At 43.8% G+C, this 27,166-nt stretch overlaps 1 protein-coding gene across 19 annotated transcripts in view; it reads left to right on the top strand.

Moving 5' to 3' along the window:
• Positions 1-27,166, top strand: part of RBFOX1 (RNA binding fox-1 homolog 1) — a 2,189,093-nt gene that overhangs the window by 2,110,702 nt on the left and 51,225 nt on the right. For all 19 annotated transcript variants that reach the window (XR_012326128.1, XR_012326127.1, XM_073792340.1 and 16 more), the window contains one exon: positions 19,193-19,325. Coding sequence is in view for 17 of the 19 variants with exons in the window: in XM_073792340.1 (XP_073648441.1) it covers positions 19,193-19,325 (133 nt within the window). In the remaining 2 variants the exon portion in view is untranslated. The remainder of the gene's footprint in view (positions 1-19,192; positions 19,326-27,166) is intronic.

The following is a 27,166-nucleotide window of genomic DNA, read 5'->3' as shown; positions in this document are numbered from 1 at the left end:
CAATTTGGATTAGCAAAGCCAGCTCTCACCGATACTTATTTCCATATGGAGTAGTGTCCAGAAATAGGTAAATGCTACCAGCTTTATTTTGTTGTCTTTACAGTTTAATGAATAGATTTTAAATTACAAAAATAGCACATACTCACTGTAATGAGGGAAGCAGACAAATACACACATACACACACACACATCTGTATGGAATAATGTAGTAATATCCCCCAACTTATCCGCAGACACACGCCTTTCAAGTAATCCATATTGACTCCCTGGTAAGTATCTTTTCACATTTTGTCCATAACAATGCAGGGAAGGACATACACACATGAAATGCGGGGTGTGAGCAGTTTGTTTTTATACAGAGGGGAGCAGTAGCTTCCATATTATATGCACGTTACACATGTTGATCACATTTTGTTTCACTTAATAACACATTTTCACTATCTCCTATTAAGCCTTTTTGATAATTTCATGCTCTTCCATGGTGTGGATGGTCCAGAGTTCATGCAACCATCTCTGTCCACAGACATTCAAACTCCTTCTTTTTCAGCCTCTCCCTAAAGGCTGCAACAAACATCGTTACATACACTCCGACATACCCGTGTTCCAAATGCCACATCGAAGTTCCCAAACACAGGATTGTCAGCCCCTCCCACGTTCCTGCCAGCACCTGCATAGTTTGCTCTTTTTTAATTTTGCAAACCAGGTGGGTGAAAAATAGCATCTCTAGTTGCCTTTGCCTTTCATTTAGTGAGGAATATCATCTTTCACATAGTTAATTTTCATTTGGATGTTACCTCTTGTGGATTTCCAATACACATCTGCCTGTTTCTCTTCCAAGTTTTTCTCATTTTATTTTCTAATTCACATCGAGAGGAAATTATTCTTGAGGGACATTATCTATGAATACCATAGATGTTACAAACATAATTCCTGTGTTGGCCATTTAATTCTGCTTCCATTCCACTCTACATTTTTAATAGTATAGGTAAATGTATCTGTCCTTCCTTTTGTTACCAGCTTTAGACATAATTTTAAATGACAGAATCCCTGCCAGGAGAAGTTTTATTTAGCACCATATAGTTTTCTCGGCCGCCGTAACAAAATACCATAGGTTGGGCAGCTGAAACAACAGAAATTTATTTCTCGTGGTTCTGGAGACTGGAAGTCTGAGATCAGCGTGCCAGCATGGTCAGTTCTGATGAGAACTTTCTTCCTGGCTCATAGATGGTTGCCTCACATGGCAGAGACAGCAAGCTTTCAGGTATCTCTTCTTATAAGAACACTAATCCCTTCATGAGGGCCCCACCCTCAAGACCTCATCTAAACTTAATCACTTCCCAAAGGCCCCCATCTTCAAATACCATCACAATGGGAGTTAGGGCATCATCTTGTGAATTTGGGGGAGACACAATCCAGTCCATAGCAAGTCCCTTGACACACAGGTGCCACTTTTATTTGTCAAGGGCCAGAAAAACATTTTCCAACAGAAATTTCTATATGGTCCCGTATGCTTATCCATGCAAACAGGTGTATTTTCACACACTTCCATGGAAGCCATGGCTGAATTTTTAGATCCATGTAAGGACAAATCGTAAATTAAAAGGAAGATGACTGTTAATTCCCCCTGGATATTTTCACCCCTTACTACAGAAAAAAAAAAAAAAAAAAAATCTGATATCCCAGGGAAATGCTCAAGAACCTAAATGTTATCAAAATGCAAAAGCATCTTCTCCTTAATTAACTTTTATGAAACTCAAGGGTAAGTGTAGTGGCAAAGTTTTAATTGATGTATTGATTGCAGATTTTATGGAAGTAATTGTGTGGAATTCATAAAACAATGATTTAAGTGGCAGAAACATACATAAATCAGGCCTGCCCTGTTCTACTTTTAGGTAATTGATAGAATTTCCATTGCTTTCTGTAATTAAAGTAACAGCCTAAATTAATTGATGGCTTCCTCTTTCTTCTGCCCAACACAGGAAATGTCAGTAGGTGGAGTTCAGTTAATAGAAGGTGCAGGAACAGGTCATTGTGTTACTGATACATTGATTTAAAGAACTGTGCCCTTTTTTGTCTTTCTTCTGGTAACTCAAACTTCATGGTGGCCTCCAAGAAGCTTTTTCTAATATTTTCTGGAGGAATCGCTTAAAAGAATAATAATCAGTTCTGGGGCAAGGCAAGTGAGGCGCTCACTTCAGACAAAATTTAAAGAGGCACCAGAAAATTCAGTCATCAAGATAGATAACATTTTGACGCAATACAGTAATTCCCCTACACACAAACCTTCAAGTTTCAAACTTTCAAAGATGCAGACGTGCGTTCGCATGTCCAGTTACGTAACTTAGTTCATGTGTCTGGCGTACATTGTCACATGCGTGCATCCTCTACAAGTGGTTGCGCTTTTGTGTACTTTACTGTACAGTACTGTGTAGTGTACGGTAGTACAGTATCTTTATTTCAAGCCCAGGATGTCTGGAAGCAAGAGTAAAAGCAATGCTATATAGCCAATTGTGTGAATTGGGTATCTAGGTTAATTTTGTTGGACTTACGAACAAATTGGACTTACAAACTTGCCCTCAGAACAGAACCCATTTGTATGTAGGGGACTTACTGTATTTTTTTAAAAAATGGAAATGAATGGAAAAAGATCCATGATCAACAAAATATCAAAATTTTCCATCAAAATGAATATTATTCATTTTTCTTTTGCTGTAGGATCCAATATGGCTCAGCCCAGCACTTCTTTATTTAAATTTTGAGAGTCTGTTCATCATGGATTTTTTAATAATCATTTTAACTTTTAAAAAAAATTGCATTAAAATATGATTTATCCTAATCCTGGGGGTTTTGGTGCCCTCTCCCCCTTACATTTTATGCCCAAGGTGAGGCCTAGTTCCAGCCCTGAAATAATAAAAAAATTAAATAATCATAATGATAATAATAAGCAATGGTTTCTGAGCACTTACTATACGTTAAGCATTCTGCTAAGCCCTTCCCATGAATGTTCTCACTTAATCCTCACAAGAAAACTATGAAATAGGCATTATTATTATCATGCCCCCTTTTCACATGAGGAAATTTAGTCTTCAAGGGATTGACGAACTGGCCACGGTCACTCAGCTGGATCAACTTTGAACCAGCCTAACTGAATCCCGAGCCTTCCATCTTTACTAGTCTCTAAACGTACACACCGGAAGCTCCTTGCACTGCTCCTGGAAAAGTCTGAGCAGAGAGAGGTCAGGTGGACCCTCTAGGCAGCTGTCCAGTCTCTGCATTCAAGTCCCAACGTTGTGCTTACTCCTTTCCATCCCAAGATCTCTGGAGAGCCCTTTTTCCCCCTGTCTGATCTGTCTGGCCAGGGGGTTGGCACAGCTGTTCTTTGAAAAGCCAGATAGTCAATATTTCCAGTCCTATGTCCCACCTGATCTCCACTGCAGCTACTCAACTCTGTCCTTACAGCTTGGAAGTAGCCACAGACAATACATAAATGAATAGGTGTGGCTGGACTTCCCCTAACAGTTTATTTACACAAACAGTCTTTGTGCCAGATTTGTTTACCAACCCCTTTGTCAGGCCATTATTCTCCTTTAAAGGGCAAGACACAGGTCAGCTGGCTACCTGGGGTTGGAGGTGAAAGGAGACTTCTTTTTATGTGCAGTGTGGTGTACCTTTTGCATTTTGTGCCATTTTATCATATTTTAAAACAAATAATGTCAGGTAGGACACATAAAGAGGATACCCTTTTCCTGGTCCATAGTAGAGTAAGATACGTGCATAAATTCAGTCTAGATACAATGGATTGACTTAGCTTTGCTCTCAAAATAAACAACAAAGAAACACAACTGGATTTGGAGCCATGATTTTGGAGCTGCTGGACTTCTCTATGACCTGCCCTAGTTTCCCTGGGATAAATGGTGCAACTCTGTCCAGGTACCCAGGATCCCTCAACTTCTGCCTGGGCTCCTACTGTTTCCTCCCACACACTTCCAACAAGGCTGGTCCCAGAGGTCCTCCGGACTGCATCCTTCTAATCAGAGATCAGTGGCCGGCTTTTCCCACGTCTATGGCTCAGCATTGTGGTGTCAACATACCTAAGTCCCCTTATCATCATCTCTGAAATAATTCCTTCCAGTCTTTAGTCATTCTATCAGTCCTTTGATGGGGGGAGGGGGGTGAAAATGCATGACTTCATTCAACCAATCTTTATCAAGTTCTTTCTATGCCAGGCACCATTCTACACACTGCAATACCCCGTGAACCATACATCCACAAGTCAGCATCTGCAGCACCCACATTCTTGTGGGCAAGACAGAAAATAGACGGATACATAGTGCTGAGATTTCAGAATTGCAAACACAGTACTCAGGGGTAGTTGGGAGGCTGCACCCAACAGGAGACTTACCCACTGTCAACACTGCCTTCTGAATACATACCTCTTGGAAGGTGAACTAAGTATCACTGCTTTCACCATCATTTGGCTCTAGAAACACACTTGGCTACTGAAATCCTATTTCCCTCATTGAGCCCACGGATGGAGAGATTGTGAGGCACCTACTGTGTGCCAGGCTCTGCCTGTTGCCTCGATCATAGCACATGCCTGACTTAACGATCAGTGATTGTCCACAGTTGGACACAGCCGTCGAGCTACCCCTACTGAGGGATGGACTCCAGGAACCATTCTTTCTGCAGTCCTGAAGCACCATCTCTTTGCTTTGCTTCCTCTGCCCTGTTTTCTGATGGCCCAGCACATCTCTAACTTATTAACAGGTGGTTTTAAGAGTTTTTTTTACTAGCTCTTATGTTAACTTAGTTATTCCATATGGACACCAGTTTTCAGAACAGGTTCAGTTGTATTTTCAGTACTTGCCTCTACCTCCCCCACCCGCCCCCGAGCTGATTAGCTCCTTTACCAACATCTGTGGTTACTCTGCCTGACTCACAGTCACAGACCACTTCGTTTACTGTTGTGTTCTTCCTTCCCTCCTTCCTTCCTTCCTCCCTCCCTCCCTCCCTGCTTGCTTTCTTCCTTCCTTCCTATCTTTCTTTCTCTCCCTTTCTTTCTTTCTACCAACTTCAGGAAAATTCTTAAAAAGCAGTAGTTGAACACCCTCAGTTGTTCACAGGGAAGACTCCGCAGAGAAGAAGCCACAATTCAGGCAGCTGCTCTCCCAGCACTTTGGTTATTAATCTCCATGCAGAAGGGGGACTTTTGTCTTTTTCAGATGGGGGTCTTGCGGCTGCAAAAGGCTGCCAATTGCAAAAACTACCATCCCGTGGTGTGCCCCCAAACATCTTATTCGTCTTGATATTTCTTGCACAGAAATACATGTGACAGATAAGGAGTCACTGGAGAATGGTTTGCTTTGTGTCAAACAGATATTAAAACAATAAACTACGTTGCCCTGGGATCCTGGCGCGTGCACAGCCAGAGAACGAGGCCGAGATGAGATGTTTTTGAAAGGCAGTGAGGCAGTTGTTCTGGGGGAATTCCCTGGAAACCCCAAGTCCTGTGACAGCATTGACAGAAAGTACTTTTTCTTAAGAGGATCCACACAAGGCCTGGTGCAGCGCCCACATTCAACTCCTCGACCATGACCATGCTCACCTTCCCCCAGCCCTCGGCAGAGGCCAGAGGGAAATTCTTCAATGGGTGAAAAGCTTATTTGAAGAATTTCTTGTTTAAGTATTCATCTGCACTGTATTTGCTATCTCAAACTAATGTGGCTTTGTTTGTTTTTTACTAATATTTGTTTTTCACTCTTTTTTTAAAACTTTTATTTTTTATTAAAGTATAGTTGATTTACAATATTTTAGGTGTACAGCAGAGTGATTTAGTTATATACATATAAACATATAATTATATATTCTTTTTAAGATTCAGTTATATATATAATATATAGAATATATGTATTCTTTTCAGATTCACTTATATATTATATATAATATATATAAAATATGTATTATTTTTCAGATTCAGTTATATATATAATATATATATAGATTCCTTTTCAGATTCTTTTCCATTATAGGTTATTACAAGATATTGAATATAGTTCCCTGTGCTATACAGTAGGTTCTTGTTGGTTATCTGTTTTATACATAGTAGTGTGTATCTGTTAATCTCAAACTCCTGATTTATCCCTCCCCTACCCCCTCTCCCCTTTGGTAACCATAGGTTTGTTTTCTATGTCTGTGAGTCTATTTCTGCTTTGTAAATAAGTTCATTTGCATCATTTTTTTAGATTCCCCATAGAAGTGATATCATATGATATTTGTCTTTCTCTAATGTGGATTTAAAATGGAAAAAAAAAATCCTCTTCTGAGTTCAGAGCTCTGAACATGAAATTTGCAGGGGCCAAAGATAAGATCCTGTTTGATTCCTGGAAGATAAGGGGGTGCAGGTGTATGTGTTTAGGGAACCTGGCTTTGTAAATGGAGCCAAGCCCTGTCAAAGTCTGCACAGCTGGGATTGAGCAGCTTAGTACAGGGGTCCTCAACCCCTGGGCCGCGGATCAGTACCGGTCCTTGGCCTGCTAGGAACTGGGCCACACAGCAGACGGTAGGCAGCAAGCGAGCGAAGCTTCATCTGCCGTTCCCCATCGCTTGTGCTACCCCCGAACCATCTCCACCCCTGCCCCCGCCACTGATCCGTGGAAAAATTGTCTTCCACCTAACTGGTCCCTCGTGCCAAAAAGGCTGGGGACCACTGGCTTAGCAGGGAAGTAAGAACCACCAATGACACTCATATAATTCAAGCCCTGGAGCGGGGGCGCTTGGTGTTTCTTGCATAGAAACGTGTCCAACCACAGAGGTGGCCCCTACTTCCCTTGCCTTATTTCTCTTCAAAAGCAAATCTCCCTGTGCAGTGCAAAGATGCATGAAAGGAGGCTGAGCTTACCTCCCACCGGAGGGGAAGGAGCCTGGTATAGTTCATGTAAACACAATCATTTAAACACTTAACTTCACTAAGAACTCCAAAAACACCACTGTCTTAAATCATGTGTTCATTCGCGTGAAAGTACTGACATTCCAAGAGCTATTTTATCGCTACTGGGGAACTCGGTTGTGGGGGGAGTGTTAACAGAAGGCCATTTTCAGGACTAAATAACACACCACCTATTTTAGATCCATCTCCTTGGGTTTGGTTTGCATGCCCTGTAGGCTCTTGACACCTGATTGCCTTTTGTGTAACAAACAAACATACAAGAGCCCCCTCTATGGGCACACCTGCCCAAGGATATATATCATCCCCACCCTTGGTCATTGCTATAGGGATCTAAGAAACATTTCCCAAAGATGTTTTTTTTGTCAGCAAATCTTAGTCCTCAGTATTAGTTTTGCAAAATTCTCCTGAAGCAATAAAAAATTTGTAGGAGAAGAGCTGGATTCAGGCAGAGCTGGGTCCTAATCGTCATGGTACACTCGCAGTGTGACCTTGGCCAAGTCTTTTTGCCATGAACGTCTTCATGAATACCTGCTTACCTGTGAGCATTAAATGAAATCCTTGTGTGAAAAGACTTTCAGGCTGCTTGAGGCATTGCAGCTCCTCAAACAAATGGCTCTTCTTTCCTTTTCTTTCTTAGAAGCCATCTTCTCCAGGCACTTTTGAAAGTTCACCAAAAAAGCTGGTTTGGAAGGTTTATGTTAGTCTAGTGCCTGGACAGCTGGACCATTTCTGAATGGTCTTCCTTCAGTCTGTTCTATGTGGGTGTTTGGGGAGGGCTCCAGCTGGGATATCAGGGAGGTGATCCCAGGGTCCAGATAGCACCTGTCCTCCAGGTTTGCTCGGGGTGTTGCTCAAAAGATCAGGACTGTTTTCAAGTCTGGAAGCTGGCTCTCAAGATCAGATGGGCCTCAACACAAACCGACCAGCTCTACCCACAATAATGCCTGGAAGTGAAATGAACGATGCTTTTGCATTGCATCCCTATCCCATGAGCCACGGCCAACCCCCTCCGGGGGTCTCATGTTCATGAAGCCCCAGCAGCCCTAGAGAACCATGGGAAATCCAGCCCAGCATAGGGAAGCTCATTTATCTCACTTGCCCTCCTTCCTACCTGGAGAGGCAATTCACGGAGCTTGCTGTTTCAGCCAGCTGTTAGATGGATTGTGAATCATTTAACAATTGAAACTTTACTGTGTGTATGCACTCGATAAAGTAATTATTTATATAAATTATTAGCCTTTTTTTTTTTTCCCTCCAAGGCTGCCCGAAAAAAGCTACATTGACACCGGTACAGGTTTTTGTCAAAGGAATAGATGATGGTAAATTGCTTTGTCCAAATTACAACAGATCTCAGCATCTCACAGCTTTGTTTGTCTCCTATGTTCCTTCAAAGGACAGAAAGCACTTTTGCAAATGCCCTCTGAGGTCCTGCTGAGTTAAACACTCCGAGATGGAGATTCATTCTCCTTTTGCTGAATGAACTGTTACAAAGATCCTGCCCGCAGGGGTAATGTCAATACCTGTGAGTAGACAGATCACAAATAGGTCTTTTGCACAGAAAAAGCCTATCACTGCTCATTTCAGCAGCCCTGGCACTTCCCACATGTCTGTTGGATTAAATGGACCATTTGTAACCTGGGAGAAAAGAGACAACCGCTAAGTTCAGGAGCTAAGCAGGAATCACGTGGCAATCAGATAAAAACCGAGGCTGCTGTCCTCATTCAAAATCCCAAAGACTTAAGCGATCAAAGAATAGTCATGTGTGTGAGCATTGTGTGGGAGGTTTGTTGTGGCTTTTTGAATTTGTTAAGTTCAGAAACATGTCTGCTTTGGGAAAACCAATCTCACTGCTCAGGGTACATCCCTGTGTCTGCATTGCACTTTTAATTTTTTTTTACCTAGATGACTCATTTCTTTCCAGGGAAGAGTCTATTTCCAACCAAGTTGTGAGTCAAGTGATATTTGATAACAGTATTAACCAATAGATTGTACACAGAAGAAAGTGCAACATTCCCAAATATCCCGAAAGTTTCTATTCGCATCTGCCAAATCTTGGAGAAAATTTCTAGTTGAGTTTAGTCATAAGGAGCTCATTATTTTGACGGTAATTCGGTTTGTGTATATAACACCACACTGTTATAACCCAGATCCCCACCGCTGGGAGAGCCCATCTTCCCCCACATTTGGGGATTGTATACAGCCCCCCCGATGCCAGCTCACATCCAGATGTGGAGATCAACCCCAGTGGAGAAGGAAAACAGCTTGCCTTGGACTCTCATCAGGAACATGAATCAGGAGTGATCCCCATGGCTTGTATCCAATTAGCAGAGAAGGAGCAAAGCCCTTCCAGGTGTCTTGAAATCCCAGAACATAAATATAGAATGGAAGAAACGGCACCCGCCCCCCTCCCCTACCCCTTGGCCCCCAACAAGGTCTCAGGGAGGCATGTCAACAGATTGCCCTGCAAATTAACTCTGCCCATGATGAATCGGGGCTGGTTCTCTTGGATGTGATATGGATAGAGGGAGGTGATGGAGCAGCCTGTCCAGACACTAGTAGGGAAGTACAAATTGAGAGCCTCTAAGCAGCGTGGAGGGAGTGGACGTAGAAAGATTTTGCTCAAAGATGACATGGTATGCTTTCGTTCTAGCTGTCTTGTGTAATAGATAAGATGACAGGTCTAGTGTCAGGCTGCCTGGGTTCAGATCATTGGAGAGCTTCTGAGCTGCTCTCTGTCTTCATTTCCCCACCAGGAAAGTGAAGATCAAAATAAGAACTGGTTCGTGTGGTTTGTGAAGAGATTGTGAGTTCATCTGTGGGTTAGTGACTAGCAGCTGGTTCATCAATACAGTAGCATCTCCTCCATCTGATAATGGACTACAAGAAGATGGAATTATGCCAACTGTAATCATGACTTTGCTTGGATTATTTCAGTTATCACAGCCTGAACTTTTAGACAAGTGAGGTCCAGAGTCACTCACCACTAACGTCTTCATTAAAGTTTCTCTTAAAATAGGCATCCTTTATAAGCAGCACCTTAGCAACTCTCACAGGTTCAAGAACTGTCAATCATCTTTCCTCTGTAACGGACCTACTATATGGCATCCTCAGTTTATCTGATGATATAATGAATAAACATTTCAGCAGTGACCTGGGACCAGGTAATCCTCTGGGTATTGGAGACACAGTATGGACCAAAATGAAGTCCTCGGGACACCCCAAAAGAGAGATAGATAACGAAGTTGCGATCAGATGAGGTGGTAGAAATAAGATGGTAAGTGAAGGGGAAAAAAAGGAGTGGTGTGATGGTGACAGTGGCCGTGTTGGGAAGTGTGGGGTGAAACTGAGAGGAAAAGCCTTTGAAGGAAGATGTGATGCTGGAACCGAGAATTGAATTAGAGAATCGATGTTTAGAGACTGGACAAAGGCGAGAATGTTTATCACTGAGAAGCAGCAGTCAGAGGAGGCTAGAAGAAAATGAGGCCTTTTAGCCTCATACAGTAAAGAGTTAGGCCAATAAATTCATCTTGGGCAATCAAGCCAGCACAATGTCCCCATCTTTTTTCCTTTCAAAAATGTGCCTCACTCTCCAAGTTCAAGTTCTTGCCAATTCCTCGGATGCGTCCTCATCAGACCTATAACAGCCTAGAAACTTCTGGCTAATTTGGATTTGACTAAAACTTTTGTACCATGACGTTATGTAAAGAGATTCAATTATGGTGCACAATGTTTTGTGAGTATCTACCTCCCATAAAAAGTTAATTAATCAGGGCTGTGTCAATTTCCCTGTGCCATGTCAATTTGCTGCCAGGTAATTAATCACTAATCACCCACCAAGCAGCAGGTGGGGGGAGGGGGGACAATCCACGAGCCATTTATTGTCTTTCCCCAAATAAATGGCACATGCAGCCAGGAAGAAACACATCTTGCCTTTCATAATATTTTTATCGACACTTTCGCAAGTTGTAATAGGCTGCAGCAACAAGCAGCTGCAGTTCAATGGAATATGAATATTAAAGAAACAAATGAGTGGAGATTTATAGGACATTGCGTTTCTGTTATGTCAGTTTTGAGATTAAACCGAGCAAATGAACAGTGAAAAATTACTCTTCCATGTGGAGAATGGTGATTAGACTTGTACATTAATTAGAAATTTTTGTTTTGCTATTCAATGCATTTCAAATGAGGATGTCCTAGAAGGAACTGTTGGTCCAAAATGTAGATTTATTCACTTCTAAACAGCAGTATTTAATATCAACATGCATTTTAAAATGAAACAAAAGCCGATCCCAAATGTGCATTTCAGGGATAAACGTATGTGCATATGAGAACCAGAGAGTCCAGCAAATTGAGTGGCCATTTTGGTCTTTTTGTAGATGACTGCATGGATGGAACACTCCTTGTTTACCCCCAGACCTTTAAATGACTAAATTTCAACCAAATTGAAAGCCTTTCCATTTTGAGTTTGACCTAGAACTAAATAAATATGGTCCATCATATTACATTTTCCATTTAATGCCATTTAAAGACAGTGACCTAGTTGTGTATAAATTCTGTGCTACAAACCAATTTTATGTACCTTTCTTTGAGATTTGTCTTGCAAAAATGTGCAAACATTTTTGCCATTTGGAAAAAAATCATCAGGTGTTTTGGGGATTTTGTTTTGGACAGCGCTTGTGAGGTTTATCATACAGTGCTGTGCCTGTGAAATGGAGCCATAGCTGGCTGTTTATTTCACCTCAGTATGTTACCTACTATGCCACGTCCTAATTTATGGTGCAGCTCATGGAACGGGGCTTCCCTCAAGGGGAATCCTGCAGAACCCTGAACCTGCTGTTGAAACCGCGTCTGCACCCCCCGAATTGTGTAAGTGAATATTTCCTACTGTAAATTACCCACGGAACAATTGAATCCCAAAGGAGTATGAACATCTCTGTCTTAAAACATTTCAAGGGTGGGGGAGGGTGGCATTTATGAAGCAAAGGAGAGGAAGAGCAGACAAAGAGAGAGCTCCCCCCCCCCCACCCCGCCTACCATCCTAACGGCACACCTTTTCAGGGCATCTGGCAACCTCATGCAAATTCAAGCCCGTGCACAAATGCAAAGAATAATTGCCCGTTAAAGCAGTTGTATATTTTTATGGCTTTGATGCAGAATCTGCCCCCCTGTCGGGTTTTGCATCTGCTACTCTTCCATCTCTCCTGGAGCTCTAAAACTTTAATATGCAGTTTATAACCCTCAAGTATTTTCCACTGGTTTTGTGTATCTTCTCTTGGGATTTCAGGTGATCTCATTTGTGTTTATTTTCGAAGGTAAGCACCACATTCGTAAAAGAGACGCGGGGGGAGGGGGGGCGGGGCGTGGGGGCGATCACGTGTTCCTCACCGTAAATACATTGAACGCCGAGCTGGTCGGAGGTGGGAGGTGGAGGCTTTGTCTTGGCGGGGAGAAAGGCAATAAGCAGTTGACACTTTGGTAAGTGGCCCATTTGGCGGGGTTGATACACCCACACATCTTCTGTTTAAAAATGTTGATTTGCCTTGATAGTTGAGCACCTCACAGCACGCCTCTGGTTACATTCCTAAAGTTTCCGTTTCATTTGAGTTCATTGGCGGAGGAGAACTCCTTATTGCCGAGAACTGAGATGGCTACTCTGCTAACCTCCTCCCAATATGCTGTGGATATAAATCTAGCCGAAGGTTGGGAGTGGGTGGGCTAAGGATGTTGATGTGTCAACAAGATGTGCAATTGGTATTTGCTCCAGAAGCTCTTGCCGTGTTTTCTTTGAGAGAAACTCATTTTTAGCTTATGAGTTAAATCCAATTTTCGTTGCAGTGATACCAGATTTTTCACTTTGATTCATGCTGGATCAGGTTTAAGAGGAAACCTTTCCAGTATAATGAACCTATGTTGTTTTTTTTTTCCGGTCCCTTGTCTCCCTCATGCCAGGAACTAAGGATTTATTTGGTATCCACAAAGCAGCCTTAATGCTTTCCATTGTTCCCCATTGACGGTCTGTTTACATGCTTATTAACTTGAAGTTCAACTAGGAAAAAAAAAATCAAACTCCAGCGTTGGCCTTCAGAAATAACTCTAATTTGGTGTCTTTTCTTTCTAACATTGTTCTTTAATTAACAAAGAGGCATTTACAAATATTGGACAGGGTGACAGGTAGATGACTTTTATTAGCATTGATTTACTCCATCTCAGAAGTGGAGAGGACATTGTGAGTTTCCACTTGGCATTTGCATTGGATTTATTAAACATTTATTGCCCACCTCCTGGATCCAAACTCCTGAACTGGGGTATTGATAGAGAGGACATGATAACTCAGCAAAAGAGACGTGTCACACTGAAATATAAGCACATAATTAAGATGTCTTCTTGTTACTGAGCCCAAGTTCGTGTGCACAGTGAGGCCAAACAATACCTACATGTCGGAGTTTGGAGCACAGGAAGGTTTATCGCAGGGACATGCAAGGAGATGCAAGGAGAGGGGTGGCTCAAAAAACCCCAAACTCCCCAAATGGTTTCAACAAAGCCAAGGTGAGGGAGGGGCGTGGCTGGTTGTTGCAAACTTCTTGGTGTCAGAATCCTTTGTTCTTGTAGCTGTCTGGTAGGTCAGGTTGGGATGTTCCTGTAACCTTCCAGCAAGACAAATGTTATTCTCTGTTTTGAACTTTTTATCTCTATATGAATGGAAAAGTGTTATACCCTGAAAAGTCAGAGCCTTGAGAATGGGCTGTCCTATTTTGGGCTCTAGACAACATTCTTAAATCGAAGCAAAAGCAATATAATACGAAGGTTTAAGTGAAAGAAACAGATTTAACATGGAGTCAGACTTATTCTTCCCTATTAACATTCTTTCTACATGGTTCAAGGATAATGCCATTTTGGTTTTGTTTTAATCTATATCTGAATCATCTAAGTATTCGCTTCACATATGCAGTTAACCATGATCAATAAGCCAACACACCTGGTAGGCAAGTAAAAATAAATAAATCAGTTTCTGCCATCCCATATGAGTCTAAAGGAAGCTTGACAAACAGGTGTGGGGGTTTTTTTGCCGTTGAAATTGACCATTTGTTAAGAGAAGAGAGCCACACTGTCCTAAACCAGCCATAGGGGAAAAGGCCTCTAATGGAGATGGGGAGAAACACAGAAGGCACGGCTATAAGTCAGGCGAGTTACGGATTATAACGATTGCTGTTTTCCACTGTTCCTTGTGGCACACATGTATTGCATGCAGAGACTGAGACTTGCTGGGTTTCTAGGGAACGCTGTGTGGGGTTCCATGAAGGGAGGAACGTGACAGAGTTCCTTTTATAGACCAGACAGTTATCACCTGTCTGGGGAAAAAGTTTGAGCCCTGCTTTTCCCCCAGAAGTAGAAACCAATCTCCATGCCCCGACTCGGTGCAGCAGTAAACGTGAATTTCAGTGAATTGAGGGGGGGCAGTAATTGCCAGTGCAGTATGTTTATCCACGTTGTCTCCCTTTTCATCAGAATCGCACATATTCCAAGTCTGGTTGCTATGTTTGGGCCAGTACAGCGCTTTCTAAGTATGGGTGCAGTGATTGTTTTTATAAAGACGAGTGAGATCCGGTGTGTTATTTGCACACTGTTTATCTGCAAATCTTGGGCAGGGTGCTTTGTATAAAGGACTGGATTGTGGAAGGTGGAACAGGAAGAGGAAGGGCCTCTACTGTCCCAGAAAGGAGACTAACATGGGTTCACCATCAAAGGGTGTCCACGCATGGTATTAGGTAGCTGACACCTGCGCTGCTGTGTCAGGCAGTTTTCTAAATCAAATAGCAAAACAGATGTAGAGCACTGCCCTCATGGAGCTTGCATTTTAGCAATGGTGAGAGTCTTTTTCCTTCTGTTACTTGATCAATCAAGTTACTTGATTGCTAGTACACCCGGGAAGGTTCATGGCAGCATTCTTCAGAAGGGGATTAGAAAATAAATGGAAGGGAGGAGGAGAAGGAGGGAGGAAGGGTGGGAGGGAGGGATGGACGCCTAATCTGGCCTCTGTATCTCAACACCGAGTTAAATCTTGGCGACAGAGTTTTGGGTGAAGTAGAAAAGAATAGCTTTATTGCTTTGCCAGGCAAAGGGGCCACAGCGGGATAATGCCCTCAAAATTGTCCTGACCTGGAGGGGCTAGTGAGGAGTTTTATAGTAATGGTTCAAAGAGGAGGGCGTGATCAGCTCATGGACTTTCTTCTGATTGTTTGGTGGTGAGCTAAGTGGGAGTCAGCATCATCAACCTTCTGGTTCCAACCGGTCTGGGGTCTACGTGCTTGTGGGCAGCATACTGTTAACTTCTCCCACCTGGCAGGGGTTTCTGTATCTGCAAAACATCTCAAAGATATTATGTGTATCCCTTGAGGGGGAACCAGGACTCTGCCCCAAGGCTGCGCTATTGTCTCTTGATTGCCCCTCCTGTGTCTTCCCAACCCCTCCCTTCCCTGATTAGCAACTGTTTGAACCTGCCTGTTGAAACGCATGGAAGGGGACACAGAAAGGCTTTTGTGCCCAGGAGCCCCACAGGGTCCTGCTTATTTTCTGGAGGAAGGGAGGGGGGAAGAAAAGAGGGGAACAGAAGGGAACATTCATCCATCACGGTGACTAGCTAGAGACTTCATAAAGAGACCCCTTGGCCAGCTCTAGACGGCAACAAGAAAGGGATAGCTGAGAAAACCATCCATCTGGGAGACTCGCGTGCCTTCTCCATGAAGCCCCTGTTACAATGGAACCTCCTTATTTTACCTAAGGGTACTTGGCCTCCCAGGAAGTTGATGTGCAGTCCTTCCCTTGTTCCTTTAACAAAATAAGAATCCCTCTAATGTGCCCTGCTTGGAGCAGCCCAAAGAGCCTGGTATTAAGACCCGTAAATCCCTTATCCTGCATCGAGAAGGATATTTTCTCCCTGCAGCAAAGGGGGTACAAAGTGGCATCCTGGCTCTACCCTTCTAGCAGCTTGTGTTCCCCTCGCTCTACTGCTGAGCTTCTGTTTCATGTTCTATCTCAACATCTAAATCCTCCAAGAATTATTGTAAAACCTGCTTGTCGCTGAGAGGGATCTTGTCTGGCTCGCTCCATGCCGTAGCCAGCGATAATGAATGGGTCAGCGTAATTACTGTGTTTCCTCACACAGGCAGCCAGCTGCTCTGCCAGATTGTGAACTTTTCATTTGCTTTATTTCAAAATCCAAGGTGTTCCTCTGAAAACTTAATATTTGAACTGTGGCAAGATAGCGCTGGAGTCAAAGGCACGCTTGCTCATTTTCTCCCCAGTCCTAAAGCCAACATCTCCTATCTCATGACTCCTCGGCTTTTAAGGTATTAGGTTTCCCTGCTTTTCCCATTGAGGTTGACACCTCTTTGCAATTTCAAGAACAGTAGTTGAAACACCAGCCAGGAAACGTGGGTGGTGAGGGCTGAAAAGCTGAGAAGTAAGTACTGCTGTATGATTTGTCTTGAACGACCATTTAAAAAAAAGAAGTAACCTAGGTGGTCTTCTCAGACATAAATAGATAAAAATCATTCTGACTTGATTCTACCAGCGTAGCATTTGCCAGCATCAGCACAGAAGGATATGGTAGAATCCACGAAACAGGATAGCTGTTGGCCATTCAAGAACACAGAGAATTCCAGACGACAGCTAGTCTGCCTTCACTTCTGGGTCAAGGGTTATGTTCCACTCCCTGCAATTCCATGAATATAGAATTGGGAATGGTTCCTGTGGGAAATCCCACTTCCTTCTTCTCCCCGCCCCTTGCCACCCACATGCAGCTGCAAACCTACTCTATCCAAGGACTCTGGGAGTAATGGGAATTAATGGGGTGAAGGGCTTCTACTTTTTATTTCTTTTCTTTTCTTTTAATTGAAGTATAGCTGATTTACAGTGTTGCATTAATTTCTGCTGTACAACAAAGTTATTCAGTTATATATATTATATATATATATATCAATACATTCTTTTTTTAGTATTCTTTTCCATTATGGTTTATCATAAGATAGTGCTGTGCTATACAGTAGGACCTTGTTGTTTATCCATTCTATATATAGAAGCTTGCATCTGCTAACCCCTAGCTTCCACTCCATCCCTCCCCCAGCCCCCTCCCCCTTGGCAACCACCAGTGTGTTCTCTGGGTGGAGGGCTTCTACTCTTGAACGTGATAGAGGGGAGGGGAAAAGCCCTTCTCTGCCGTTTGGATGTAGGGTGGAGGCAAGTTTACCATAATATGAAATACAGCACCCTGTGAGAGGCTAGGTATTCAGTATAATAGAGATCCTGGCAGAGGGAAGTTTGGATGTGCTGAGTTAACTGGGGGAAAGAGCTTCCTTGGCTGTGAGGCCTCTCTGAGCCTTTAGGGTCCTATGATGCCAAGAGAAGCTGTGTCCTTCCCAGCCTTGCCTGTTGTTACCAACACTGTCTGAAATCCCAGGGGAGTTGGAGCAGGGGAGGCAGGGCTGTAGATGGGGAGGAAAGCCCTCCCACCCTGGTTCATGTCGTCTGTCTCCCTCTCTCTTGAAATCCTCAAAGCTCCTGTTAGGTAAGCAGGATGAGGGGAGAGAATGGAACAGGGAGAGGAAGTTCCCTGGATAGTCTGTCAATCATTTGGCTGGACCACAGCCCACAGTTCATTCACTTGTTCATGCATGTAAGTCATCTAGAATCTACTGTGTCCAGTATCTAGAACCTACTGTGGACAAAATCAGGGGGCTTCTGCTGACCTGGGGGAGGCGCAGGGAGATGCAAAGATGAATGGGATACGGTGGGAGGCCTCAAGGAGCTGGCAGATGAATAGAAGAGGTAAAGGTAACAAATGACTGACTTCTCTCAATACCTGTGAGAGGTTGGGTATTCTGCAGACTAGAGTTCCTGGAAAAATGAAGTTTGGGGGTTCTGGGTTAATGCTGTTAATGCACTTCCCTTACCTTAGGACTCTGAGCCTTTAATATAGAGCTCCTGGGACAGTCGTTTCCTAAAAAAGCATCCCCTCCACGGGATTCAGTGTGGGCAACAGTGCCTGCTGCTAAGTGGGATGGGACAGGCATGGCCAGCATGGTGAGAGCGGTGAGATTCAGTGACAGAAGGAGCAGGAAGGCAGAGGTGGTGTTGTGAAGGCTTCAAGGGCCCTGATGCCTGAGGATTTGCAGACATCCTAGGAGGAATGACACCCCTGGCAGCGGAAGCCATATTAATTATCAGGGATCTCAAGCATCAGGCTTACTTTCCCTGCTGACTCCTCACCAAGTCACTCTGCTCAGAGAATTTTCCCCCAGGGAAGAAAACTCTGCCCAAACCCTTTCCTTCAGAGTTGAATTCCCACACTTCTCTGCAATTATGTTTGTGGTAGAAATGGTTTTATAAGCTGTGTAAATGGTTAGGGGGCTGATGGGACCTTAGTAATAATTTGTTTCTTGGAGCCCGAGAGGTCCATACACCAACGATGTGTACACTTGTCTCTAGGAACGCAGTATTTCCATTTAAAATTTTTAACAAGCAATATAGGTACATAAAGGAAAATAAGGAAAAAAATGAAAATGGTTGGGGGAAAGCTATGAATAGACAACTAACATTTACTTATGAAGTTCAGCCCCAGAGATAACTACAAACACATTGAAATATGTATGTATATGAATTTGTATATATAACTATATAAATACGCATATATAAATATGCACATATACACATTCATATACCCACATGCATGCATACATGTATGTACACACATCCAGGTATATGGTATATACACACATATACATATATTCACTTCCACATGCACACATGCTTATACAGATGTATGTGTACATATACACATGCATAGTGTGTGCTCACCCACATATATATCACACTGTGCATAGATGGGTGATAGGTAGACAGATTTGAGAGCACACTGCACATACATCTTGCAATCTGTTGCAATACCTTTTTAAAAATTTAAGTTTGTGCAGTGAGCTTTTCTCTGGTTATTAAGAATGCTTTGTGAAGGTCTGTCCTTGACCTTGGGCACAGGGACCACGGGCTGAACTAGCCCATCCTTTCTGGAATCAGACCTTGGTCTCCTCCCTGCTACCCGCCTTTGGAAGCCTGACTCTGGGAAGGAAGGGGGGCAGGTGTCCAGCCTTGGCCTGCGGGGAGAAGGGTCCTGAGTGGGGGTGGGGAGGGGCGGGTGGTTCCCTCAAAGGCAGGAGTGCCTCTGAAAGCTCTGCTCTCTCCTGTCGCCCGCAGTGCCCGGCTTCCCGTATCCAGCCGCCACCGCCGCGGCCGCCTACCGAGGGGCGCACCTGCGAGGCCGCGGCCGCACCGTGTACAACACCTTCCGGGCCGCGGCGCCCCCGCCCCCGATCCCGGCCTACGGCGGGTAAGTGGGGCAGCCCCCCGACCCCGGGCGGGCCTCCCGCACCAGCACCCCTTGCGTGCGATCTAGCGCATGCCGGCCTTGACCGCCCGCCCCCCCCCCCCCACCCCGCCTCCTGGAACCGCCCGGCATGCAGCCCGCGCGCTTGCTGTGCAGCACCTTGCAAAGAGTCTTGAAAAATGAGTGTAATTCGTCTTGTCATGGTTGGTGCCTTTAAGCATTCTACATGTCACATTTTGTTATGTAAATTCTCTTTGAGACTGAATGCTGGAGAACAGAGAAATGGTTACAGCCCAAGACGTCTTTCTGATGATTGCAAACATCTGGTGATTAAGGAGGTTGGATCACATTTGCCCTTTGAGTCCCTCGGTGGAGGGACAGGAGGGTTTCAAACGTACAATCCACTGGGGCGGTCTTGCCCCCCTCCCCAAAGACATCTTGTGCTTCAAGGTGAATGAACCTTTGGCCCAGAAGAGAAAATTAGGTGTCGAGTCTAACGCAAACTCTTGAAGTTCAAAGAAATTGGAAGTGACTCATTTAGTTGGATTTTCCAAAATTGCCTTTGCCTTCCTTTTTCCCTCTCTGAGGACAATGCAGATTGATTTGTTCCCCAAGGCCCGTTTGGTCTTTCTGTACATGGACTTTGCTGTTGCCGAGTGAATATCAAGGAATGGTGGTGAATGCTGAGGGAAAAAAAATTGGTACTGGCGTAATGGGCTGCTTTCTTGAAGTGCTACCCTTTCTGCCTCACTGTTAGGAATCCTCCTAGAACATTCTGGTCCCCTGGAGTCGGAGAGAGGGAAGTCTCTAAGGCAGTGGTCCTCATGGGACATTGGGAATGTCTGGAGACATTTTTATTTTTGTTTGTTGTGATAGCATCTACCGGGTAGAGGCCCGAGATGCTGCTAAAAATCCTACAAGGCACAGGACAGGACAGGACAGCCTCCCAACACACCCCCCAACACAAAGAGTTACAGGGCCCAAATGCCAATAGCACCACTCAAAGGAAAACTCAGCTATACCCAGCACAGTCTGGCCAGGAGACTGGCTTTCTGGTCTCTAGAAAGAATCTGGCTGTATTCAGGACTGTGTGAAGGGGTTAAATGCATTTTCCGTAGCTCTTTGGCTTATCCATCGTTTAGAAAACCTGAATAAGCCTAGATCATCTCTATTCTGATGACAAAGGGAAACACTCTTTGTTCATTATTTATTCATATCTCACGCATTCCCAAGTAGAGCATTTGAAGTGTTTTAAAAAACGAATGCAATGAAACAAAGTTAAGACTATTAAGAAGTGAAATTTGATGAAATCATCAGGAAGGGAAAATAAAAGCAGAGAAATAAGACAATGTCCATCATTTCTGTATTGTCATTAGAGTTTTTTTACCGAAAAGGTGGAGAATAATAACGAACCAAGGATAAATCGGCCTTAAATTCTCCCAACCCTCCAAAACAGTGCGTCTCCATGTCCTAAGCCTTATGTATCTGACTGTGTACTGTAAGGAATCATTGCTAGTATGATCATTATCTCCAGCCCACAGTGTCGAGCCCATTTTTAGATTCAAAAAGGCAGAAACAAAGATTTGTTATTCCCAAGGTCACATCATGAGTTATGAAGAAAAAATAAGTTACCCTTTAGGCTCATGAAAGCAAGATTCATAAGCCGTAAATGCAGAACTGCATGTTTATATCACATTAGTTTGTCTGAAAATCATTATCTTACCTTAGTAGATGGTAATTGTCGCTTTTTGGTCTAGGTACCCTCAGTATATCACTACTATATTGAGCAGAAAAAAATAAAATTGTATGGCTTATCCTCATGTGAACAATTTATAAAAATCTCAGTAACACACCTGCTGTAAAATTGAAATTTGCTAACTTATAATGAACTTGCTCTTTGCTGGCAATAACCAGGTATAACTAATGCCATGTTCGCCAGGGAGAGAACCAGGCATCTCCAAGCGGTGAAGCACGGTGGTGGTGACTGCTTTGGACATGATTTCATTTTAATATTCCAGTGATCTTCCTAATCATTTTGGTTATAATGGTGAATTGTGCCTCTTCACTGGCAATATTATGGTTGGAATTCTGAAACCACACCTAGTAGGAAGACAAAATTCTCAAGACGGGCAGAGTAGGAAATTCAGAAGGGCTAAGGGTGTGTGTGTCCATGTGTGCATGTTCTATAAGAGCAGATTGAAAAGGAGGAAATTCAGCTAGTTGCCTGGGTGTTTTGCTGGATTACAAACTGCCTGGAGTGCTTTGAAATGAAAAAGTGTGAACTCGGCATCTTCAATGAAGGTTCCTTTCCCTTCATTGGCTTAGGCTGAAGGAGTCCACGGTGGGGGGGGGGGGGGGCCTGGGAGGGGCAGCCCATCTTGGAGAGGAAAAGAGCTGAGCAGGACACAGAGCCGACATTGGCTGGAGTCGAGAGCGCCCTGATCTATGTTGAGTGGAAGCAAGTAGCAGAGAGGTTGGAAACCCATTTCTGTTTCCAGGGTGACATTAGCAGGATTCAGGTGGTCCCAGGAATAGTATGGATTTCCTGTAGCTGTTTGTCTTCAAAGTCCTTTAGTTTCCTGATTTCTAGATTTGACTGTCTTTTCTCCAGTCCAGTTAATTGCTTCTCTCAGCTCCATGCACTGTCTTACGCTAGGATGCTGAGGCAAATGGTGCCTTTGGAGGAGTTTCTTACAGTCAGGCACGGGGAACACCATAGATGCTAACGATTTCAACAAATGTGATAAGTGATAAGATAGGGTGTTGAGTGAGCACCAGCTTGGGTTCCAGAAAGCTTCCAGAGAGAGAAGAAATCCAATCATTTCCATTGTAAATCAATTATACTTCAGTTAAAAAAAATTATTTTTTATTTGAAAAGTTTAAAACCAAAAAAGAAAACAAAAGAAAGAATCCAATCAGGAAAAATCCAATCATTTCCTAAATTGCCACATTAAGCTCTTATTCTGCGATGCTCCCTCATACTCAGAGGCCCCCATCTTTTCATAAGCCATCACCTGAGAAAAACTGCATTTATTAAGGAAGAATCTATTTTTCCCATTGTCACCAATTGAAGACATATCTGTCATCCTAAACCTCTGTTTTCCATGAAGTATCCAATATGAATACTCTGTTACTAAAATTGCAACGAAGAATGTGTCATTTATCCTATGTCCAGGTATAGCTTCCTTTTTTTTTTTTTTTTTTCCTGAGAGATTGAAAAAAATCCACAGACCCTCCAAGGCCACCTTTGAGAAGCCCTGAGTGACCCTGGGAAGTATCCAACGTCAAGATAGTCACCCAGGAGGAGTCACTAAGGATGCTTTTACATTTCCTTTTACTGATTTGGTTTTTCCCTCCACGTCCTGATATTTTCTGAAATTTCTCCCAGCAAGCAAAGAATGTAGGTTATGAAGAGCCCTGTCTCCTCTTTCTCACATAGCTAAATAGAAAGTCATTGGGACATTAATTCATGATCACTCCTGGTGGCGGGGGGGAAGGCTCTGCTTGGACCGGGGATCACAGGAATGAAAGGAAAGCCCTAGACTGGCCCAACCAACCCCTTAGTGATTGCCAGCATTAACTGAGTGAGAATGGGTGACGAGTTAGAGAGCTAATGTCTACACAGTCTATAAGATTGTTACAATCCTATAAAGACACAGACTATGGGGCAGATGAGATTGGCTCCTGCTTTTCTATCTCATACTGCCCTGGGTAGCTGACTTAACCTCTGCAGGCACAGTTGCCTTAGGTGAGTGAAGACTACACCTGCCTCCGTAGGGTTGATAGAGGATGAAATAGGGAGATGAAGGTAAGGTTACAACTTAGTTCCATCAAATGGCACGTGTTAAGTGAACCGTAGCTACTGTTGTTGCTGTTAACGTGGTTATTGACTTTTTATTAGCTGCTCATACCCTCCTCTTTCTCAAGGGTCCCCTCTGGCTTATGTTGAGTACCCATATCTTTCCTTCCATGAGTCACGTACCCATTGGCTGGGGGACTCCTACAGTTCACAGACCTCCATTCCCCATACGCCACAGAGACGGCTTTGGACAGAGGCACTTCAGTGGTTTATGGAATCTGTAGATTGGAAATAAAATATTAACTAGTGAACAGTCTCAGGGAGAGCTAAATGGACCAAGTCGTCCATATTTCTCCTTGCATTTGCCCCTGGAGTCTGTTTAGATAAATGGCTACCATGTCCAGTCTGTCTTCCTAGGACTCATATTTGGGAGAAATTACCCATTGGGTAGTTGTCATCCAAGGGGGCTGGCAGGCTGATGATGTGTGGATGAAGACGGAAGGTAGAAGCGTAAGAGACACATACACAGGCTCAGTACAACGTCGGATGTTACAGGACAGCAACTAAACCTCAGTCCTCTCCCCACAAAACCCTATGAGATTGGCCTCACCAAGTTCTTGTTCTTAATTAGTTAATTAATTAACAGCACCTTATCAAGTGCCTACTATGTACCCATCACATTGTATGGGGCTAGGGATGTAGAGAACCATAGGAGATTTTTAAAGTTATTCTTCTTCTTCTAAGTTAAGCACCCAGCATTTGCTATAGGGTTTTTATCTTGGCTCTCTGGATATTTTTGAGCAAGACATTTTGTACTTTCTCAAGTCATTAATTATGTCACATGTATGTACAACCTCTCAGAGTTACCATGAGAAGTATTTTGAGCTGAATATGCTACTCTAAGTGCAAGAAAGATATGGTGGTATCCCAGGAAAAAACTTCTTACAGTTGGTCAGTGCAAGAATGAAGCCCATACACAGAGCCTTTGGGAGTGCTTTCAGGTTAGGTCCTGAAGAAGCCTTGAGAACAGTGTGTGCAAACCTTTCTTTCTGTAAATCAACCATGTTTTTTGGTTTTAATTTATAAATGTCTTATCCTCAGATTGTATTATCTGATGCTTGGGACGTTTCTCGATGAACATAAACATTAGGTCATCATCACCTAGCCCCAGAATACTTTCCAGAATTCTCTTTAGCTTTTTTGGTTTTTTGGTTTTGCCGTGAATTCTTGTTTAAATTCTCAGTCAGTTTTAAAATGTAACCTCTCACATTAAAAAAAAAAAAAGCCTCTTAATTGAGTGCATTTAAAGACAAACACTCTAAGTCAGTGGTTCTTAAATTTGGGGGGAGAATGTGGGATGTCACAGATGCCTTTGATAATCTAATTAAAATATGTATTTTCCCCAGGAGAATGTCAGTGTACATACACTGCCCAATTCTATACAAATGCTAGTGAGTGTATGGCCCCACCTGATATCCATTCAGAAACAACTAGATTTGAATGCATTAAAAATATTATTTTCCACTTGGAATGGGCAGTAAGGTAAAGCAGCTTTACATAACCTTTCCTTCAAGAATGTATTTGTGGTTGGGATATATTATGTTACCCAAACAGATTGTATAGTTTGGGCGTCGCATGATTTCTTTCTTTCCTTTTTTTATAAAGTAAACTAATTTGCTATAGTGCAATCATTCCCTGCTTGCATTCATTCGAATATTTAACTCCTGTTATTACCTTTCTAAGAAAATGAGATGTGCATTTGCATCACGCTCTTGTGAAAGCATATTGCAGTTCCGAAGAGATTACAGTTACCTTTGCATGGCTAGACAGACCGCCTCTGCATTAAAATAAGGCTGCACCTGTTCAATGCATGATGGCAACTCTCTTCTCTCGTACTGGGATGTGGCTAATTTATTGATAGCTATGCATTAGACATCATCCCCTGCCCTCATTTCCCTTCGCATATGCACCTGTTTAGTGGGGTTTTAAAAAAATGTTTGGATCCATTCTCGAAAACCAACATGGGACTTTCTAAGAGCTTGCCTATAACCAGCTCCTATTTAGAGTAGGACCTAGGAAGCTGACCTTCAGGGTTGCCTCAAATGTAAAGTAAAATGACACGTGGAGGTTGGTGCTCCGTAGGGCAATAAGCCTATTAGTCCTAGGACCGGCAGCGTCAGCGTCCCATTACTTGTTAAAAATGCAAATTCTTAGACCCAGCCTCCCCACCCCGCCGTCCAGATCTATTGATTCAGAACCTCTGGGCTGGGCATGGGGCCCAGCCATCTGTGTTTTAACAGGCCCTCGAGGTGGTCCTGATGCCTGCTGAAGTTTGACCACTGCTGCCTGCCATGGCAATTAAAAATGTGGGCTGTGAAGCCAATACAACCTGGGCTAGAATCCCAGCTTCTTCGTCAGTACCTAGCTCTCTCCATTTCACTCTCTTGATGTCCAAAGAGGCTATAATAACATTATCCGTCTCATAGGGGTATTTTGAGGATTAGGTGAGATAATGATAATTAGGTCAGACTAGGGACGGACACAGAGGAATCGCTCTCTAGGTGTGAGGGCTCGTAGCGATCACATTCGTGCTATGACTTAGGAAAAAAACACACAGTATCGTGATGAAACTCGCAGCCCATCAAGTGGCTTTGTTTCATGCGGCCAATGAGGATGGCCGTATCGGTTCCTAGTTTTTTGGAGTCATTGTGAAGGTAGATCACTCACCCTCTGGTTCGTTTCTCTCCAAACTGTGCAGGTGTTGCCCATAGTGAAAACCAGCAGTCCCTACCCTGGGCGGTTTGTAAGAGCAGCTAGAATTCTCCACTTCCTTTCTTAGGGAAGCCACCACAGTTGGCTGAGCCTCTGAACACCCCCAAACTAGAAATTATGCCCTGGACCCTGTAGACATCGGACCTTGCATTGGCTGTTCCCTTTGCCTGGTTTGCTTTTCCTCCCTAGTTCCTCTTGAACTAGCTCAGGCGCTGGGGTTTCTGGGCCGTTCGCTGGGGTTCCCTCACCTCTGATGCCAGCCCTCCTCCTTCCATTACCAGGTCAGAGCGCCATCATTCCCCTCCTCTGGAGCAGCTCTCGCGGCTGCCACCTTACACCAGGGTACCTGGCTTTGTGCCTCCCTGTAAGCTCCCTGGGGGCAGCCTTAGTTGGTGGACTTGCCCTGAGCCTCAGCATCCTGGTTGGAGTGTAGTAAGCATTTCAACAGCAGAGGAATAGGGCTCATCAGTCAGTTTGTTTGAGTCTGTTCAAATGAGACGCCAGATCGCATGTTCCCTTTGGTTCTCTGTCTTGTAAACGTGGGATGTCAGAGTCCCTGAGTAATCTTCTGTGGTCCGTGGTGGAGGGCAGAGCGTGGCAGCCAGGTCACCTGGCTGAACAAGCCTAAGGCAAACATCGGGGCCTGTTCCTGACTCACTTCTGGGAGCTGTTGGTACCAAGAGGCTTGCCATGGAGGCACGCAGCTGACCACAGTGCGCAAGACCTTGTCCTGATGAAAGAAGGGGCCCTTTTCTCAGCCAGAGCTCTGCCTCAGCAACTCCTGGTCCTGTGCCCCCTGGAACAGCCCCCAATGTCTGCAAGAGCAGACACAGATGGAGTCCCCCTCTACAAATATTTAGAGAAAGGCATCCCTTCCCATATTTGAATGTATATTAATGTTTGGTTAAATATTAATATATTGTTCACATGTGCATCACATTCTGTCTAGCCTCTTGCACTGGTATCCTAAGTCCGGGTCCAGGTTTTTGGGGTTTTATTGTTTGTTTGTTTGTTTTTGGCCTCACCGCGTGGCTTGTGGGATCTTAGTTCCCCGACCAGGGATCGAACCCATGCCCCCTGCAATGGAAGCTCAGAGTCCTAACCACTGGACCGCCAGGGAAGTCCCAGGGTCCAGTTTTCGAATCTTACCCCCCCCCCATTGACAACAGACATTGATGCTGAATAACCAGATGAAGATTCTACCTAGAATTGCTCTGTGTCACCTTCTGTCACCTACTAATGGCCAACCCCCCCTTTAAACTATGGGCAGTGT

This window comes from Tursiops truncatus, chromosome 15, assembly GCF_011762595.2.
Source record: "Tursiops truncatus isolate mTurTru1 chromosome 15, mTurTru1.mat.Y, whole genome shotgun sequence".
NCBI classification, from domain to species: Eukaryota; Metazoa; Chordata; class Mammalia; order Artiodactyla; family Delphinidae; genus Tursiops; species Tursiops truncatus.
This window is presented reverse-complemented; position numbering and strand designations above follow the sequence as displayed.